Source organism: Cotesia typhae, unplaced genomic scaffold (assembly GCF_013202065.1).
Source record: "Cotesia typhae breed Kobodo isofemale line unplaced genomic scaffold, CoteBio_Ctyphae contig_59, whole genome shotgun sequence".
Taxonomy (NCBI): Eukaryota; Metazoa; Arthropoda; class Insecta; order Hymenoptera; family Braconidae; genus Cotesia; species Cotesia typhae.
Genome location: NW_027423761.1, coordinates 2,261,900 through 2,279,985, shown reverse-complemented (window position 1 = coordinate 2,279,985; position 18,086 = coordinate 2,261,900). Strand labels below are relative to the sequence as shown.

At 28.4% G+C, this 18,086-nt stretch overlaps 2 protein-coding genes across 2 annotated transcripts; one reads left to right on the top strand and one right to left on the bottom strand.

Moving 5' to 3' along the window:
• Positions 1 to 1,304: 1,304 nt before the first annotated feature.
• Sirt2 (Sirtuin 2) lies at positions 1,305 to 5,204 on the bottom strand. The gene is made up of 6 exons (XM_074250575.1): positions 5,086 to 5,204; positions 4,066 to 4,332; positions 2,548 to 2,904; positions 1,823 to 2,018; positions 1,523 to 1,715; positions 1,305 to 1,453 (listed from the first exon to the last, which is right to left on the bottom strand). Exons 1-6 carry the CDS (start codon positions 5,099 to 5,101, stop codon positions 1,382 to 1,384), a joined length of 1,101 nt encoding a protein of 366 aa, XP_074106676.1. The 5' UTR covers positions 5,102 to 5,204; the 3' UTR covers positions 1,305 to 1,381.
• Positions 5,205 to 5,359: 155 nt separating this feature from the next.
• On the top strand, positions 5,360 to 18,043 carry Vps13b (vacuolar protein sorting 13B). Its single transcript, XM_074250569.1, is given in 4 exon segments — positions 5,360 to 6,024; positions 6,101 to 6,360; positions 7,097 to 10,362; positions 10,365 to 18,043. Coding segments are annotated over 4 exon segments (11,130 nt in total). The 5' UTR covers positions 5,360 to 5,937; the 3' UTR covers positions 17,882 to 18,043.
• Positions 18,044 to 18,086: the final 43 nt, after the last annotated feature.

Genomic DNA, 18,086 nt, shown 5'->3' with positions numbered 1-18,086 from the left:
TCCATACTAACACTATAATACAGTCAATAATTCTGAAACGGCTGCAACAGTAAAACTGTTTCATTAAACGAACTCTAGAAGGAGTAATATTGAGGCTATTACCACTTCTAAGTAGTGAAAATTGAAGCTTATTAAAAGAGCTTTACGATGCATTTTACCGAATTTTTATATCTTGCCTAGTTCAGTAATTATACCAAGTTGAAGTAGTAAAAACATCAATTTTTACGATTTTCAAAATTTCAAAATCCTGTCATTTCCAAATTACTCGCCCGATTAAGCTTATAATACATACATATATAAACTTTTGAACTATATACATTTTCTGACTCAGCTCGATAAACTGAGTCAGAAAATGTCTTAATTTTTTAAAAGTTAGATTTTTATGAAATCTAATAAAAACAAAATCTACTAAAAATTAAAAAAAAAAAAATATCCACATTTTTCAGTTTTTAGTTTTTTTTAATGTTCGTCATTTTGTTATTTGTTAATAAATATTAATCTCCGTAGCTGGTGCAATAACTACTTATATATTGAACGGAAATAATTTTGATTTTTGTGTTTTAAATGAACCGTTATCAAGTTTTCATGTACGTCAGCGACACACAAACTTTTGGGGGAGCTCTGCTCACTCGTTGTTTATTCATGTAAAAAGTATAAAAAAAAAAAAAAAAAAGATAAATTTAGAAATGTTTAGTGTTATTCAAAAGTGTATTTGTTAAGCTGAAAAAATTTTTTGTTAATATCTATAATAGTTTCTGTGTAAAAAAATCATGAATATTAACTTTTTTTTTTTGAGTGCCGGAACCAGAATGACCCCTTCAGGAATAAAATATAGTTGAAATGTTCTAAAAAAAAATTGTAACATGAACATTGAAAGAAATTAGTTCATGTAATTTTTCGCACAAGTTCAAACCACTTACCATTTTTAATTATCTATTTTTTAAGAAAACTTGATTCACAGTACTTTTAATTAATTTTACTAAATATATTTATCAACTGTTGACTAAAAGTTATCTTAAAAACATGTTATTCTCCCTAAAAAAATATAAATATTAAGCCAGTCCCTATAATTGCAGGATTTCATTTCTCTTCTAAACAAAGAAGATTTTCGAAAAAAATGCTGTGCTACGTAAAAGATTTTTTAATTATCTATTTTATATCAGAGCGTTTTTTCAAAATTCTCATTTGTCTAAAAAAAAAACATAAATCTGCAATTATCTTTATCATCACGAGTGCAACAAGGATAGTACCGTTTCTCGCCGTGAGTGCGATGCGAGAAAAAGACAGGATCGGCTGTTAAGTAATTCTATTCGTTATAAAGTAATTATATATTATATTGAATATTTTTGACATGAACTGAAATATAATGATTCGCAGTAAATTATTTCGATGCTTCCGATTTTTCTGCGTCTATTCGTCGATGATCAGTTTCCATGAGTTTTTCTAATTCTTCCTAAAATTCGAAGCTTTTATTAGTTAACAGAAAATAAGATATTTTAATAAAATATCTGATTATATTTACATTCCAGCCAAGTTCTTCAGCCAATAATTTACAGCCCGTATCACAATCTCCAATCCAAGCAACGTCTCGAGCACATTCTGAACTCTTGGGATCAAAAACAAATCCATGGCTCAAACCAAAAAACCGAAATAGTCTATCTTGTACACTAACTTTCTCTTTATTAATAAGCAAACGTGGACATGTTGATTTTACTCTGAAAAATTTTAATTTGAGTAGAAATATAAAATCTAATGAAGCTTAATATTACGATACGCCCATTGTAAATCATTGCGTTGCGCATTTTAATTATTATTCACTTACTTATCAATTAACGACGCAAATGGTTGTACTACTAAACTCGATCCCATGATAATAAGTAAATCCGCTTTGGGGAAATCATTATCAATAGAATGATAGAAACGCTCCGGTAACATTTCACCAAAAAAAATTATATCTGGTTTAACAACACCTTCTAAACATTTATCACATTTTGGTATGGTTTCTTCATAAAGTTTTTCTGTAATGACAAATTTTATTTGTTAGGAAAAAATATTATTTCTTATACTTTTCATTTTAATTATAGGGTAAAGGAACCAAGTATTGACCAAGCAGCATGACAATTTGATTTTAAAAAATCTAGTAACTGCACGCCTCATAAGCGAAGCGTTGAGGTAGTGCTCTACTTTCCCCTTTTAGCTTTGGAAATTTTTTTTTTCATTTTTAGGCTTAGAATATGTTTACAAAATGATTGACACAAGAAAAAAAAAATTATACGCCCTTTCGGCATTTGGCACGCGATTTAGTACGCAATGGTCAATATTCGGAGCAACCGACTGTAACGTTGATTATTACAATTTAATGTTTATTGTTATGTATTTTATAAACAAAAGCATCATAGTTTGTAATTTAAAACTATAAAAAAAGCATAACACTCGTTTCAGCCCATAAACTCTTCCAATAAATTTACAAATAATGTATTTATGTTCATTTCATCTAAATAGGTCAACATTGGGAGCCTTCACCCTATTTAAGTCCGTTTAAATTACTTTTCATCCATGAGAGATCATAAGTGGCACGGCAGTCAAGACAACGTCCAGAATGGAACGTCCCATGGGCTTCAACCAACTTTTCAGGAGGCAACCCAGAAATTCTTTCTAAAGTATCAATATTCTGGGTATAGTGTCGCAATAATAATCCTTTATCTGATAATAGCTTAATAAAGTAGTGGCTTAATGTAGGTTTCAGGTGCTCTGGGAATAACTCTTTCGCCAATACAAAAAATGGTTCAGGATTTGTCTTGAAAAAATCAATTTCAAATATTGCTTGAGGATACGGAAGCTTATACTTTTGTAAATTATAATACAGTCCACTTGAGGGCGAACGAAAATCAGGTATTCCAGCAGCTGGAAAAAAATTTTCAAGTCAACACAACATTTTTTTTCTTTTCAATAACTTGAAATTCATTTAACATGTAATTTGATTATAATAACTACTATTACGAATTTATTCTTACATCATGACTTTAATTAAAAATACTCTAAGGAATTGTAAAAAAACTAAGTGTTTGAAAGTAACATCAATTTTAGAGATCAATAATTAATATTTTTTAACTATGTATATGAAATGAAAAAAATCATGAAATTGATGATACTGACATCAACAGCCATCATATTTTTTTTATTCTTACTACAAATCAATTATGTAAAAAAAAATATTAAAAAAAAATGTGCACTTGTAATTCGTCTAAATAAGTAAGTGTAGAATTTCTTTATTAAAATTTTTTTATAATAATTTAATTGTTATAAAAATCCAAACATATATTTGTTGATTTCAACATCATAATTGAAGAAAGGTTTAGAAAAAAATTCTATTTACTTCTAAATTAAAATGAAAATAGTTAGTCAAAAAAAAAATCTGCATAAACATAGATAGAATTGAAGATATTTACAGAGTTGTATTCAGTGGATTCCGTAAATTTCAGAATTTCCATTGTTTAAGATTTAGTCACAAACTCAAATCATTTTTTAAGTTCGGAGTTGTATTTATTTATTTATTTATTTATCAAAATTTTTAGACCCTGAAGCCTTAGCTCCCTAAGGGCCTTACATATAAATAAATACATAGTAATAATAATAGTAATCAAACAGTAATGGAAATGATAACAAAAGACAGTATAGAAAAGCAAGAAAATTAAGAAAAGTAATAAAAGTAACGTTGTCTCCAAGCAAAGTCTATCTAAGTTATCTAAGTTACCATTTAATGACTTTAGCTAATAAAACAAAGAATATAAAAAATGTAAATTTAAATATATAGTACTTGCAATAATTAATCATTTTTGTTATATCTGATGTTATACCATCATATTTTCATTTGTAAATAATTGTAGACCTACTTAACTATTAACAATAAAAAAGGGCAAAATTTCAGAAGAATTAAGCCACAAAAAATCTAACAGAGTGTGATCTATTAGCACTAATATCAAGATGAGAAATGAAAATTATTAAGTAAATGAAGATTAGCATTGCTCAATAAACCATAAGCAGAGTAAAATAATTTTTACTTACAAGTTGATATACCGGCACCAGCCATTGTTATTATATTTCGGCACTTATTTTCTTTGATAAAATCAACAATACCACGAATAGTTAATTCCTGTAAGATTTGTTTCGCTTTTACACCCATTTTTTCTTCAGTGTCACTTAGTGTCAGCTTGAACATTAAATACTTAGACATTTTTTCGATTCCAGAAAGATCATCATCTTTACTGGACGAAGCATGAGATTCTTGTTCATCCTCTTCTGTTTTTTCATCCATTTTTTTACATTTATCATCTGAAAAAAAAAATAGATAGTAGATTAGTCAAAAAGTAGGCGAAAATAACGAGTGTCTCCTAATCAACTCTAGCAAATAGTAATAATAAGAGTGACCAGGGATATTTTGAAAATCGAAGAGTACTTTGATGACAATGTTTTTAAAAGATAATTCATGTTTTGTTTTTTTCCCGTACTTGACTTCATTTTCTTACTTATCGTGATAATTAAAAATTTTTTTAACAGATCAATTATAGCAAAAAAAAAGTTCACTTAATAAATTCAATCTTTAAAAGCTCTAAAAAAATGTAAATACAATTTTTTTAAAATAATTTTTTAGACCTAGTTTAATTTTTAAGAAAAATAAAAAACTGTCGTGTTACAATTAAACAGATATCTAACAATTTTTAAAATTTTTTAAACAATTAAATTAAAATAAAAAAAAATTTATCAAAAAATTCCACATGTAGAAATTTTTAAAATTCATAGCTGCGAATTTTTTTAAATGTTTTTTTTTTTTTATAACAATAGACTTATAAAAATTTCAAGAAATTCAGTGTAATTTAAAATAAATAAACTCTAAATCATTGATTTTAATTAATTAAATTTAAATAAAGTGACAGCTTAAACCTTGAAAGATATTTAAATCCCAAAATGATTAGAAAAAAAAAATGTCAACATTCATCTGGCTCACAATTTAAAGGTTAAAAACGTATACAAAAACAATAATTCCTAATTATAACGAATAACATGCTATAAATTTATTTTCATTACTTTCAGACGTTGCCATTGTATAAGAATTCGTAAGTAAACTTGCGTACTTAATTAGCTTTCTATTTAATTTTAATTTTGGAAAATCATTCACAATACCAATACGAACACTGGACTGTTATTTTTATTGACAGTTGTTGTTATTATTATTTATCTGCTCAATGTTGGCAGTGGATACTTTTCCATTTATATTAGTGTCTATCAGAAGCGCTGCAGTCTAAGATTCTAAAACAGCTGACTCAAACCGGTTTAATAATGTTAATTATTCTCGAATTCGTTCTAATTAAAATTTTATTTCATCTTAACAATAAATAATTAAAAAATGCAACAAAAAATTTACGTCTCTACGTGAGTAGAATATTAGTAAGTAAATATACTGAGCATTTTACAAGTATATTGTTCAGTAATTTCGCATTTTCATGTCATGCGCACATTTGAAAAAATATACTTATAAGTTTGACAACTTAGTGCAACCCGAAAAATATGTCAATACAATAACAATAACAGTAATAAATAAATATTTATGATCACGTGTAAAAATTGACACCTCATAGACAAAAAATTAGTCTAACTGATTGAAGAAAATAATCTACCAGCTGATTGTAAATATAGTCAAAATTTATATTTTGACTGAGTGTAATGGAATTTAACAAGAGATAATGTATGGAAAATGACTAAAATAACAAAAAAAGATATGATATTTTTATAAAAGTCGCATATGTTCTGTCAATTCAAAAAATTATGTACTTAAGGTAACCTGTATTTTTAATGATAAAATTAGAGATGAATAAATCAACAAGCTTAAATTTATAATTAATACAACTTAAAGATTGTATTAAGCGAAAACTATAAAAAATGTTCAAAATTGAATCATACATTACACCCATAATTTTAAATTATGTTGGTAAATTCATTAAAAATTTCAAACCAGAACAATCTCAGGTATTGACAGTTTTTTTTATTTATTATTTTTATACACAATTCATTATACTAATTTATATTTGAAATGTTTTTAAAGGTTTCTCTTTGGGGCGGAGATGCAACATTCCAAAATTTGGATTTGAAACTGAATGTCTTAAATGATGAGTTGAAATTACCATTTAGATTTGTCAGTGGACATATACATGAACTGTCAATTCATGTACCATGGGTAAAAATAGCTTCAGAACCAATAGTTGTAACCATCAACACCATTGAATGTATATTAAAAATGAGAGATGAGTCTGAAGTTAATAATGATAGTAATTTACAACAAAAAATTAACTATGAAACTTTGCAGTACGTATAACTTTTTAGTTCTCGTGTAAAAAAAAATTGTCCTAAAAGAGTCATAAGCTTAGGACCAATCCTAAACATGACACAATTTAGGACATCTTTATGACAAATTTATGACACAACTGAAATGAAATTTCGATTTTAGAAAAATATTGTCGCAATTACTCAGAGAAAATATATTGTAAAAAGTACTTTTATGATAATTTTAGGATACTTTTACGACAATTTTAGGAAAATTTTAAAATACTTTTATGAAAATTTTAGGACAAAATTGTCATAAAAGTATCCTAAAATTATCATAAAAGTGTCCTAAAATTCATAATAGTGTCCTAAAATTGTCATAAAAGTATCCTAAAGTAGTCATAAAATTGTCATAGAAGTATCCTATAATTGTCATGTGTCATAAAATTCTCTTAAAAATGTCCTAAAATTTTCATAAAAGTATTTTAAAATTGTCATAAAAGTGTCCTAAAATTGTTCTAAAAGTATCCTAAAATTGTCATAAAAGTACTTTTTACAATATTTTTACTCTGAGTAATTGCGACAATATTTTTCTAAAATCGAAATTTCATTTTAGTTTTGTATCATAAATTTGTCATAAAAATGTCCTAAATTGTGTCACATTTAGGATCCTAAGCTTATGACTCTTTTAGGACAATTTTTTTTATACGGGAATTCATAAGCTAACTTATTTTGTTTATAAATTTAATGAGTTTTTTTCTTTTATTTTTTTTTTTAGAGAAGAAACACCATCTAGTTATATAAAAACTGTTGTCACCAAAGTCGTTAACAATATAACAATAAATTGCAACAATTTAATTTTAAAATTTGTCGAAGAAGATATTGTTTTAAGTGTCAACATACGATTTTTTGGAGTACAAACCGTAAATAATGAATGGAAGCCATCTTTCACCGACATCAATACAACTGATATGATATTACGAAAGTTAGTTACAATCGAAGATTTAACTCTCTGCCTAGATCGTATGGATGCTTCTGGTAAAATTGAAATTTATCAAGATCCAGTAGTTTATCGGTGCTCAATGGAGATTCGTTGGTTAATAAATTATCAAAAACCAAAAAGCGATTTAACAGACCGCGAATCAATCACTAGATTTGATATACACTGTAAAAAAATAGAATTTAGTATGACGGAACACCAATTACCAATGATTATGAGGTTAGTTACTTTAATTCTTAATTCACTACAATCTGAATTGAACTCCAAAGATCGAATGTCATTAAAAAGTTCCGATGGAATAGATCAAATTTCTGTAAGTAGTGATGATAATTTATTTGCGGGGAATTCAAATTCATCAGCTGTAATCAGACCAGTTACCGATACTAGCTGGGGTTCATGGGCATGGCAAACAGTTACATCAATAGTTCCTGATTGGAGCAATGATTTATCTTTAAATAAATTATTAGACAATAGTACTCAAGTATTTGATTTTGGGATTTATGTCGACGAAATGGTTTTTACATTTAAAGTTACTGAAATAAGTCAAGAAGTTTACTCACGAAAAAACATAAAAGTTAAATATCGACCGTGCATTTCATTACAATTTTCAACCATGTCAGCATCTGCTTTAGTTTATGATATTAATTTTACAACAATAAAAATAAAATTGGGAGGTGTAGGACTTTATCCACAAGGAAGTTGTACCTGTGGGTTCTCCGAAGTTAAAAATAACGTTGATCCTACATTTTATTTAACTGCCGGATCTTTTCAAACAGACTATTGCACAAGTTCACTTTTTGATATAAATGTTGAAGAAAATAATGGACTGACTAAAAATTACAAAGAAATTATTTCTAAAACTCTAGTATCTAAATTTTTTGATGATAATTTTGAAAAATCTCCAGCTTTAATAATAAATTTTATCCATTTTATTGAAATACCTGAAGAAACACCAAGAAAAGAATTGTTTAAATTCAACAGGAATTTTGAATTTAGCAATTTTAAAGAGACTAAAATAATGCGATACTATATTGGTAATTTAAATTTTAAAATATGCTCTGGTATTATTCATCGTATATCTGCAATCGCTGATTTGATTGAAAGTGATTTTTTGGCTTGTTTTAACGATAGAAATAATGATTTATTAATCGAACCTTTATCAACAACTATTGAAGAGTTTGACGCACTGAGTGAATACGTTGCAAGTGAAAAACTAGAATTAATAATTAATCAGTTGACAGTTCAAATATTTTTGGCTAATCATAATGAAATTCGTAAAAGTAATGGAGATAATATTAAAAATTTGAAATTTTTATTAGACTATCCTCGGTTAATATTTGAAATAGACAAAGTTGAATTGACTACGGTTTCACCGATCTATCCGTTGCGAGTCGTGTTGTGTGCATGTACACAAATTCAAATTCCCAAAGAAATGTTAAATAGTTGTTATAAAACATATGAATTAAATGTATGTAATTTAAAATCTAAATTATATCTATCAGAAAACAATCACATGATATTTTTAACTCCATTTGGTTGTAAATTATCCGCAAAATCGTTAATTTATCCACAATATTGGAGCGGACATAGCGATATAATTCAAGCATCAACTGATTTAGCGATTGAAAATTTAACAATAACTACGACTAAAGTTAAATTTCTTATTATCTATACAATTTTATCGTCTATTTTTTTAAAAATTAATACTAATATCGCAACATTTATATCACTCTTTCATGAGGCATGCAATGAAACAAATCAGGTTTACTTAGAATTAACCATTGACCGAATAAATTATTTAAATTATCAGTTTTTAATGTTTGTATCAACAAAATTAAATGTTGGACCTGTAAAAATTTTTATATTAAATGACATTACTCAAGCGTTTATTATGTCCGGCCCGGAAAATCAAAGCGAAAACAACAAAAATCAAGATTTATTTTATTTATTTACACAACTTCCACGCTATTGGGACAATGAAGTTGATAATTTAATAATTAAATTTCATTTTTATAAAACAAGAATCATTTTAGATCCACTTTTATTTGACTGGCTGGACTTCAATTGTCATTTCAACGATACTAACAACTCACTTCTTCTGTTGGACAATTATGCGATAGATGAAACATCGTCAGACAACAGTACAAGAAAAAAATTTCCAAGTTTACATGAAAACGTCCACAGTTTATCGGAAGGAGAATATCGATTTAATGCCTTCAATTGGATAAAGGATAATTATAAAAATGACAATCAAAAAGAAACTACGATAAATAATGATAAGAGTCAATCATCATCATCTTCGATATTTACACAAATTATCTTAAATTATTATTCTCAATGGCGACGGTTGATTTTTAACATTACTATCGACAATTGTATTATTTATCAACCAACGTTAACTATTAATTGTCTTGGAGTTGATGGAATTGAAGAAGCTAAGGAACAAGCAATGAGTTCCAATGATGCTCTCAAATTATTTATGATAAATACTTCAAAATTAAATATTCAATCGGCTAGTTGGAATGACCAATATTGTTCAGAAGTAAATTTATGCAAAATTTTGAAGACAAATGATGCCAAATTGAAAAATTTTCCCTGGACTTTGGATTTTATGAGATTTTATTGTTATACTTTGATAAATAAAAAAGTTAACAACTTTTTAAATATCGATTATTTTAATGCAACTATTGATTCAACATTAAAATCTGATGTTGGTGAGAATCATGATAATTTAAACTCACTGGGATTTTGTATTTACATAAATACATCTCCAATTTTATTTTCATTAACTAAAAAACAATTAGAATTAGTTGATGATTTATTAAATAAAAATTTGAAACTAATTAATAAAATATTAAATACACCATCGAATACAAATAATTCATCGAATTTTAAATTTTACAATGAAAATTTAAATTTTTCAATTAAAAATCCGTTGAGTCCCACCCAGATATTTTTTATGGAAACTGATACAATATCAACATCTGCATCGACATCTAAAAATGATTTAGAAATCGATTCGATTAATGGTGATAGTATTACCGCTTGATTCAATGGACAATAACAAAAATGATTATTGAGTTATTTACTGATGACAACGATGAATCAATTAATAAAGACTATAACTACAAAGTAATGATTGAATTTGAGGACATTATAACATCATTAGACTGGCAAACAATTTATATTAAATTAAAAAATAAAATAACAAGTGCTAAAATTCTCCACTACAGAAAATTATTAAATGAAGATGATAATTGTTGGAAACTTGGTGATTTTACAGGATTTATAATGTCAAGTAAGAGTGAAAATTTAGATAAAACATCGAATGAAAATGATTTCTTAAGTTTTACTTTAACAAAAGCCAAATCTAATAACGTTTATCACAAGTGGATGAGATTTAAAAATAAATTTTCAAAGAATTGTATTTTCAACGAAGACAACGCTTTTGCAATGTCAAACTATATAACTGAAATCGTCATTGAAGTACAAATGTTAGAGATAATTTTACCTATTAATTTGATCAAAAAATTTAACGGCTTCTTCAATTATCGTTTAAAAAAAAAAGAAAATAGCTGTAATATAGAGAATTCTGATAATCATAAATTTCCACTTGTGTATTTAGACTTCAAAGGAATTACTTTAATAATTCCGATAGATTCGCCATCCAACGAACGATACGATTCTTTTGTATTAACTAACGATGGAATTTCTCTAATTCCACATGCTGAAAATCCTATATGCCGTATGATTCTACGTCCGGACATTTATGAACTTGCAGCGCAATCAAATATTCTAAATATTCCCAGCTCAATTTTAGAAGATCGTCAATATCAAATAAAAATAAATGGAATTAGTGTTTCAAGTACTAACTGGTTAAATTATCACGTTAAAGGAACAAAAAAGAAAACACCATTATTGTTTACGATGAACGAAAATCCTGCGTTAGAATGGAATGAACTTGAGAATACTTCAATTGATAACAAATCAACAATCTGTCCATTAATAAATAGATTTGATCTTTGCTGTATAATCGCACCTTCAATGATTTTAAAATCGAAAATAGTTGTGTGTGGAAACGCCGTAGAAATAACTTGTCTTACAGATATTGAGATTGTGATTAATTTAGATCAGATAAAATTGATAAACACCTTGTTTTATAAATTAAAACAGCTAGAAATAAAAGTTAACGAAGAAGACTCTGATAAGTGTAAAATAAATACTTATTATTGTCCCACAACTTTACCAACCGTTCAAGAGACCCGAAATGAATCAATCCAAGAATCTTATCGAGATTCTGTTAAGGATTCAGGGGTTGATGTTGATTCATCTAGCATCGACAGGAGAATTTATGTAAATACTAAAGATCAGAAAATAACCGAACCGTATGAAAATGTGATTAACTGTGGAAAGCTATCGATAGCTGTTTATAAAAACGATAAAGAAGATGGAGATAAATTAAACTTAAAAGTTCCATTAGTATTTATTGCCGTTTATCAACCAAATATTTATATTTCTCAACATAATCGTAGCCGGGTTGTTCGCATAAATTGTTTTGATATATCTCTTCTTTTTAGTGAAAAAGATTCAAAGGTTGTGAGCTTACCAAATGTCGATAGCTACCAAAATGTGTTATTGCAAACTAAAAATGGAGATCCACATCCTACTACCGGGATACCACCATCCTTTTTAGTTATTAAATGGGAAAATAATGCAGAACATTGCAGTATTTCAACAGATATCGGCCGTCCTACTAAAATAAATGTATCATCATCGCTGATCGATCAAATCAATAATCTAAACCATGAATTAGTAAATATTTTGGATTGGAAGAAACAAGAAGAATCAGAAAGCTCATCTTCATTTATAAATGATTTTCTGATAATAAAGAACAACAGTGACGTTATCGACATATCGTTAACTACAAAACAGATTGTTGTAGCTGTCATAATTGATTTAGCAACTGAAATCATCAATAATATCTCAGAATTATCAGTAACGATTTCAAGTCATATTAGAAAAATAAACGCGTCTGTTGACATTACTTCATTTATGATCACTACAAATATCAAAGGATGTCTGAAAGCATTGTTAAATCCACTATCTTGTAATTTTATTGCCAAAATAATACTAGAGTCTTGGCAAAACTTTGATGAATCTCCGCTAATAAGACTTCGAATTTACAGCAATTCAATAAGTATTGATTTAGGTCCAGAACAAGTTAAATTTATTGAAGAAGTATTGAATAAATTTGGACATTATTTTGAGAATTATAGTTCTGAGGACAGTGGTAAACAAAATTTAAACCAAATATCATCGACTGAACAATATTATCAGGACGATTTAAGAGCTGGGGCTTTTCAATTTGCTGATGGAACTAATGATCAAGTACCGCTGCCTTATCAAGTTATCTTCTCGAATTACCCACAGAAAATAATGGCATGGAAATATCCACAACCAAGAATTCTAACTCGCTTAAATTTAACTAGTATTCTATGGAACATAATTGATGATTTAGATATTGAATTGCATAAAATAAATTGCATTATTGAATACTGGAATGATAACTTGATGTCTTACCAACGTTTTATTCAGTTTAATATGGCTGAGTCAGATAATTTAACATCGTTACTAAATAAATCACCAACAAGAGCAGTTTCTTGTCTTTGGAGAGCAGTTATTTGTTCGACTGATAAAACAATGGATTCAATAATGCCCAGAGATTTGGCTGGATGTTTAAGAATTGATTCTTATTTTAATTCGTCGTGTATTTCAACAGTTGAAGTTACTTTTAATATTAGTTACATAAAACTTTCTCTTTTCAATAATTTCAACAATCATAATTACAATATTTTACCATCCCCACTCGACAAATTCAAGTTAAATAACTTTGTTCCGTTGAATCAACGGTTTGCTGACTTTACAGTGGAAAATAATTGTTTTATTCACAACAAATGGATTAATGGAGGAAGTTTAAGCAATTTTACTGGAAATTTAAGTATTAAAACTTTAGATTATGAATCAATGACAATGTATCAAGTACTTAAATCTTTAGAATTTAAAGCTCAATTAAATAAATTGAGTAATACTAAATTATCATTAACAGTAAGTGAAATGACATTCAGATTTGGACCTGAAGTCGCTCACACGGTGATACTGTCGTTAGATCTCTGGAATTCAATCCTAAAAAATGATTCAAGTCTTAGAAACTGCAGTATATTCAGTAAAATCATTCTGGCTAATGATTGCAATTTACCAATAAGAATTTCTCAATACAAAACAACCGATGATATTATTTTACAAAGTCGCGAATGCTACTTCTATTCATGGAGACTAAAATCCAACTTGAAGCTACGTGTAGCTATTAAAATAGATCAAACTTGGATTTGGAGTGACTTATTTAAAGTAAATAATAACAGCGATTACAATGTTATTGAAATAAACATAAACAATAAAAATAAAGTTAAACTGCATTACAAAACTAAATTTATCATGTCCACTCAGAAAGTTATATTTTTCACCGGACAATTAGTTGTAAAAAATGAATTGAATGAGGACTTTGAATTGAAATTAATCCAGTACAATTCAACAGATAATAATAAAATTCTTAAATCAGAATCTATTTTCACTTTATCAGGAAATTCTCCACCACAGTCTTTTATAATCAACGACATAAGCAACGTTACTATGAGACTGAGATTTTTAAATCTAACAAGTGTTACATCTTGGACTGGGGACATTCCATTGAACGCGAATCCAAAATGTGATCAACCATGGCTTGTTAAATTACCTTTGAACAATAAAAATCAATTTTTAAGTATCTGGGTTCGTAATATTCGTGAAAATCTATCGAGTGATATTAAAATTCTTGTTATTTTAAGTCCACTGTATTTATTACAATCGTGGCTGGCGAATCCTGTGGACATTACTGTTGAAACACCAGCACTTAACTCATCAATAAATTCAACTTTAAGTGGTCGCGGTGAAATACAGCAAATTCATTGTCCAGGTACATTTGAACATATTCATTCATTGAAACTTATCTTCAGTGAAGAAAACTCAAATTTAAGTATTCCAATTTCGTACAACTCTGTTGATCAGCGGAGTTTCTTCAAAGTTTCTGAAAATGAAAAAATTGATGATATTTTGACTCGATTATCGGAAAATAAGAATGTTAAAAAAGATTTTTGGCCATCAGAGTTTAAAAATTATAACTGGATTCCTATAGCTCAATCCCAAAGTTACATTCAAATAAAATACCGCGACGCTGGTTTGATTTCTAGCACACTGTTAGTTGAAATACGTCCTTGGTGTTTTATTCTGAATACATACAGTAAAAATTTAAATTTAGTATCACCAGAAATAGATTTTATGTGTGAAATTCCGAGCAACAGTATTACAACACCGCCAAAGATTTCAGCAATATTCCACATCGAAATTGAATCCTCAAACAGAAAATTTCAGTCACCTCCACTTCAATTCGGAAATTCCGAATCTAATCGAGGATTTATCAAGCCACAAATCAACGGGTTAATCCCACTGGAAGGAAGCATAGAAATTTTCATCGACTGTGGATCTACGACAGCTTGTTTGATAATCAACTCGCATACTATTGATAGCACAAGAATTATCAAAATAATGAGCAGTCACGTTGTTTGTAATCTGACGAGTTATTCTTTTAAACTAGCTTCAATTTGTGTTGACAAGAAGTGTTCATCCGTAGACTTTACTAGTAATTTAACAGAAATTCAATTGTATTTACCTCCGTCTAAAAATGATGACATAGGGCTTCCTATTGAAAGCTGGTACAATTTAGGAAACATAAATTGTGAAGCTAATAATTTTAATTCATACATTTCACTGATGTTACAAGAATCATCAAATGATATTTACTGCTGGTCTTGTCCGATAAGACTGGAACAAACATTCGGAAGAAATAGTGTTTCAGTAATTAATGGAAGCGAAACTATTCCAATAATTATTACATCTCAAAAGGACCATGACATCATTTATATCACAATTATTGAGGACAAATTCCCGCAATTTACAATCACCAATTCTTGTTCATTTACGGTAATGATTGGGCATCCAAATGGAACTTTAGACTCATTGGAACTAGAATCACCACCATTTAACAGGATATGCAATATAAAACCAGGAAACTCCTGTTATTATACGCTTAAGAAATTTGGAAGCTGGATTCCTGATAGTGCAATAGACAAAAAAATTTCTGCGCAACTGTGGTTGTGTATTCCACTTGAACAAAAGGACCAAGACTTTAACAGAATTGACGTTGATAAATTGAAAAATAATTCTATTTCTATGAAATTGATTGAATATCCTATTGACTATCCTGTTAAATTTGACAAGTTTATATACCTGGACCGTTATGGCCCTATTAAAATAATTGTAACCAGCTGGGGACACACTATTTTTATAAACATCGAACCAAAATCTAATATTGAAGTATCTGTTCGTGACATAAGAAGCCGTTTGATCACAGAAAACGAAAAGTCAAGTGATAATTCAAAATTTTCAGCTGTTAAAAATATCAAACCGTCATCAGTAAATAATTTTAATTATAATAATGATAATTTGAAGCTTGAAGATATAGAAAGTACACATTTATCGACAGAAAATATTACGAATAATTCAAATTTAGAAAATTTAGATACCGTTTTTACTCTCTATTTACACAAAGTTAATATTATAATTACTCAAGATGATAATAATGGAATTTCAAAGGAAGTTGCTGCCCTTTATTTAACACATACATTTATAACAATAACATCAAATCCTAAATCTCTCAATTTGAAAGCAATAGTTGGTGACTTACAGCTAGACAATCAATTATTTAATAACGGTGGTTACGATTTTCCGGTTGTACTTATCAACCAAAAACCAACAAATATGAATAAAATTATGGTAGATTTATCTAATAATTCCGAGTCCTGTGTATTAGGATTAAAAGACGAGTTTTTATTTATATTAGAACTTTCTCTGGACAAAATATTTGATAGAAATGCATTTAAAAATGTGTACATAAAAATATTACCAACGAATATTTACATTGAAGATAAATTCATTTCTCAATTATTGGATTATGTCTCGATAATAATCCAGCCTTATATTTTTACATCTTCAGATAATTTAAGGATAGAAATGAAGAAACATCTAAAGGATAAATTAATTAAAGGAGTCAGAATTCCGACCAACGTTATAATGGATACAAAGATAATAAGTTCTCCATTGAGGCTGCAAAATTTAACGATTGAACCGGTTTCAATTCTTCTGAGCGTTCACACATCAGTGAGACTTTACATAGCTTTGGATCATTCTCCATTGCATTTTGCTATTTTCGAAAGACATAATCTCATAACAACGCCTTATCGATTGGGCAATGCTCTGACGATGCATTACTTATCAGGTGCAATTTTCGGCGCAGGCTGGGTGGTTGGTTCACTAGAAATTCTTGGATCTCCAGGAAGCTTTGCTCAGGCGGTAGGATTAGGTCTAAAAGACTTTATATCTCTACCATTCCAGGGATTACTGCATGGCCCTTGGGGCTTTATTGTAGGAATCACTCATGGATCAGCTAGTCTCATGAAAAACGTCACCGCCGGCACTGTAAACTCAGTAACTAAGCTAGCGTCTAGTGTTGCAAAAAATCTTGACCGCTTGACGCTCGACAATGAGCATTTGCAGCGACAAGAAGAATCAAGAAGATTAAAGCCTCAGGGTATGACTCAAGGCTTCTATCAAGGTCTAACGAGCTTTGGAATCAGCATTTTGGCAGCTGTTGCTGGTCTAGCTCATCATCCTCTTCAGAATTATTTGTCAAACGACTCTACTACTCGAGGAATCGTCACTGGGGTTGGATTAGGGCTTGTTGGAGTGCTAACAAAACCTCTCAGTGGTGCTGCTGAGTTAGTAGCATTAACTGGGCAAGGATTACTTCAAGATACTGGTTGGAATCCATTGCCATCGCCAAAGCGTTATTTCGAAATTACTTCTAATGATTTGCATAATATGGAAAGTCGGTTTTTATGGAAACTTATGGATTATATTACAGAAAATCATGATGATATTTTGTATTTAATCGATGCAGATTTAGTTGATTCCAATGAAGAAAAACCAGTTGTATTAATTTTAACGAGAAAAAAATTAATTGTTGTTAATATTGAGAATGATAATGTACAAAAAATGTTTTCTTTCAATGATTTTTATTGTTCGGAAGATAGTACGCAAAATTCTAAAATGTTTAGATTAGTATTTTCAATAAATTCAAATACTAACAAGTCAAAAAATCACTCTTATTCTGATGAACAGAGAGAAATTAGCGATGAAATGAGAACAAGGGTAGAACAATATATACTGAGTGGGGGATTACACAATTATTGTCATGCTACTGGCAGTAATAATCCTGTAGTTTCATCTGAATTGAATGAGTGTGGTGATAATTCTTTGTTATTTGTTATGGATTTTCATAAAAAAAATTATTTAATGAGTATTATTAAGTTGATAAAAAGACAAATTCAGCAGAAAGATTTTACGGTTCTATAAAAATAAATAAATAATTATTTAAACATCATTGACTTCTTGAGTAATCTCTTGATTACTTGATCTTAAAAATAATGTATATTTTTTTATTATTTAAATAATAATTTATTTATAAAATTATATTTGTACATAAAATACTGTAAAAATTTATTGAATGAGAAATATACATTTTATGCTAAAAAAAGGGTTTTTCTTTTATTTTAAATAG

Excerpts from the sequence above, each read along its gene's own strand:
- Sirt2 (XM_074250575.1), bottom strand. Across the intron at positions 2,905-4,065 it reads TGGTGCCGGTATATCAACTT|CTGCTGGAATACCTGATTTT; the intron begins GTAAGTAAAAAT and ends ATTTTTTTCCAG. Across the intron at positions 1,716-1,822 it reads TTTGCGTCGTTAATTGATAA|AGTAAAATCAACATGTCCAC; the intron begins GTAAGTGAATAA and ends AAAATTTTTCAG.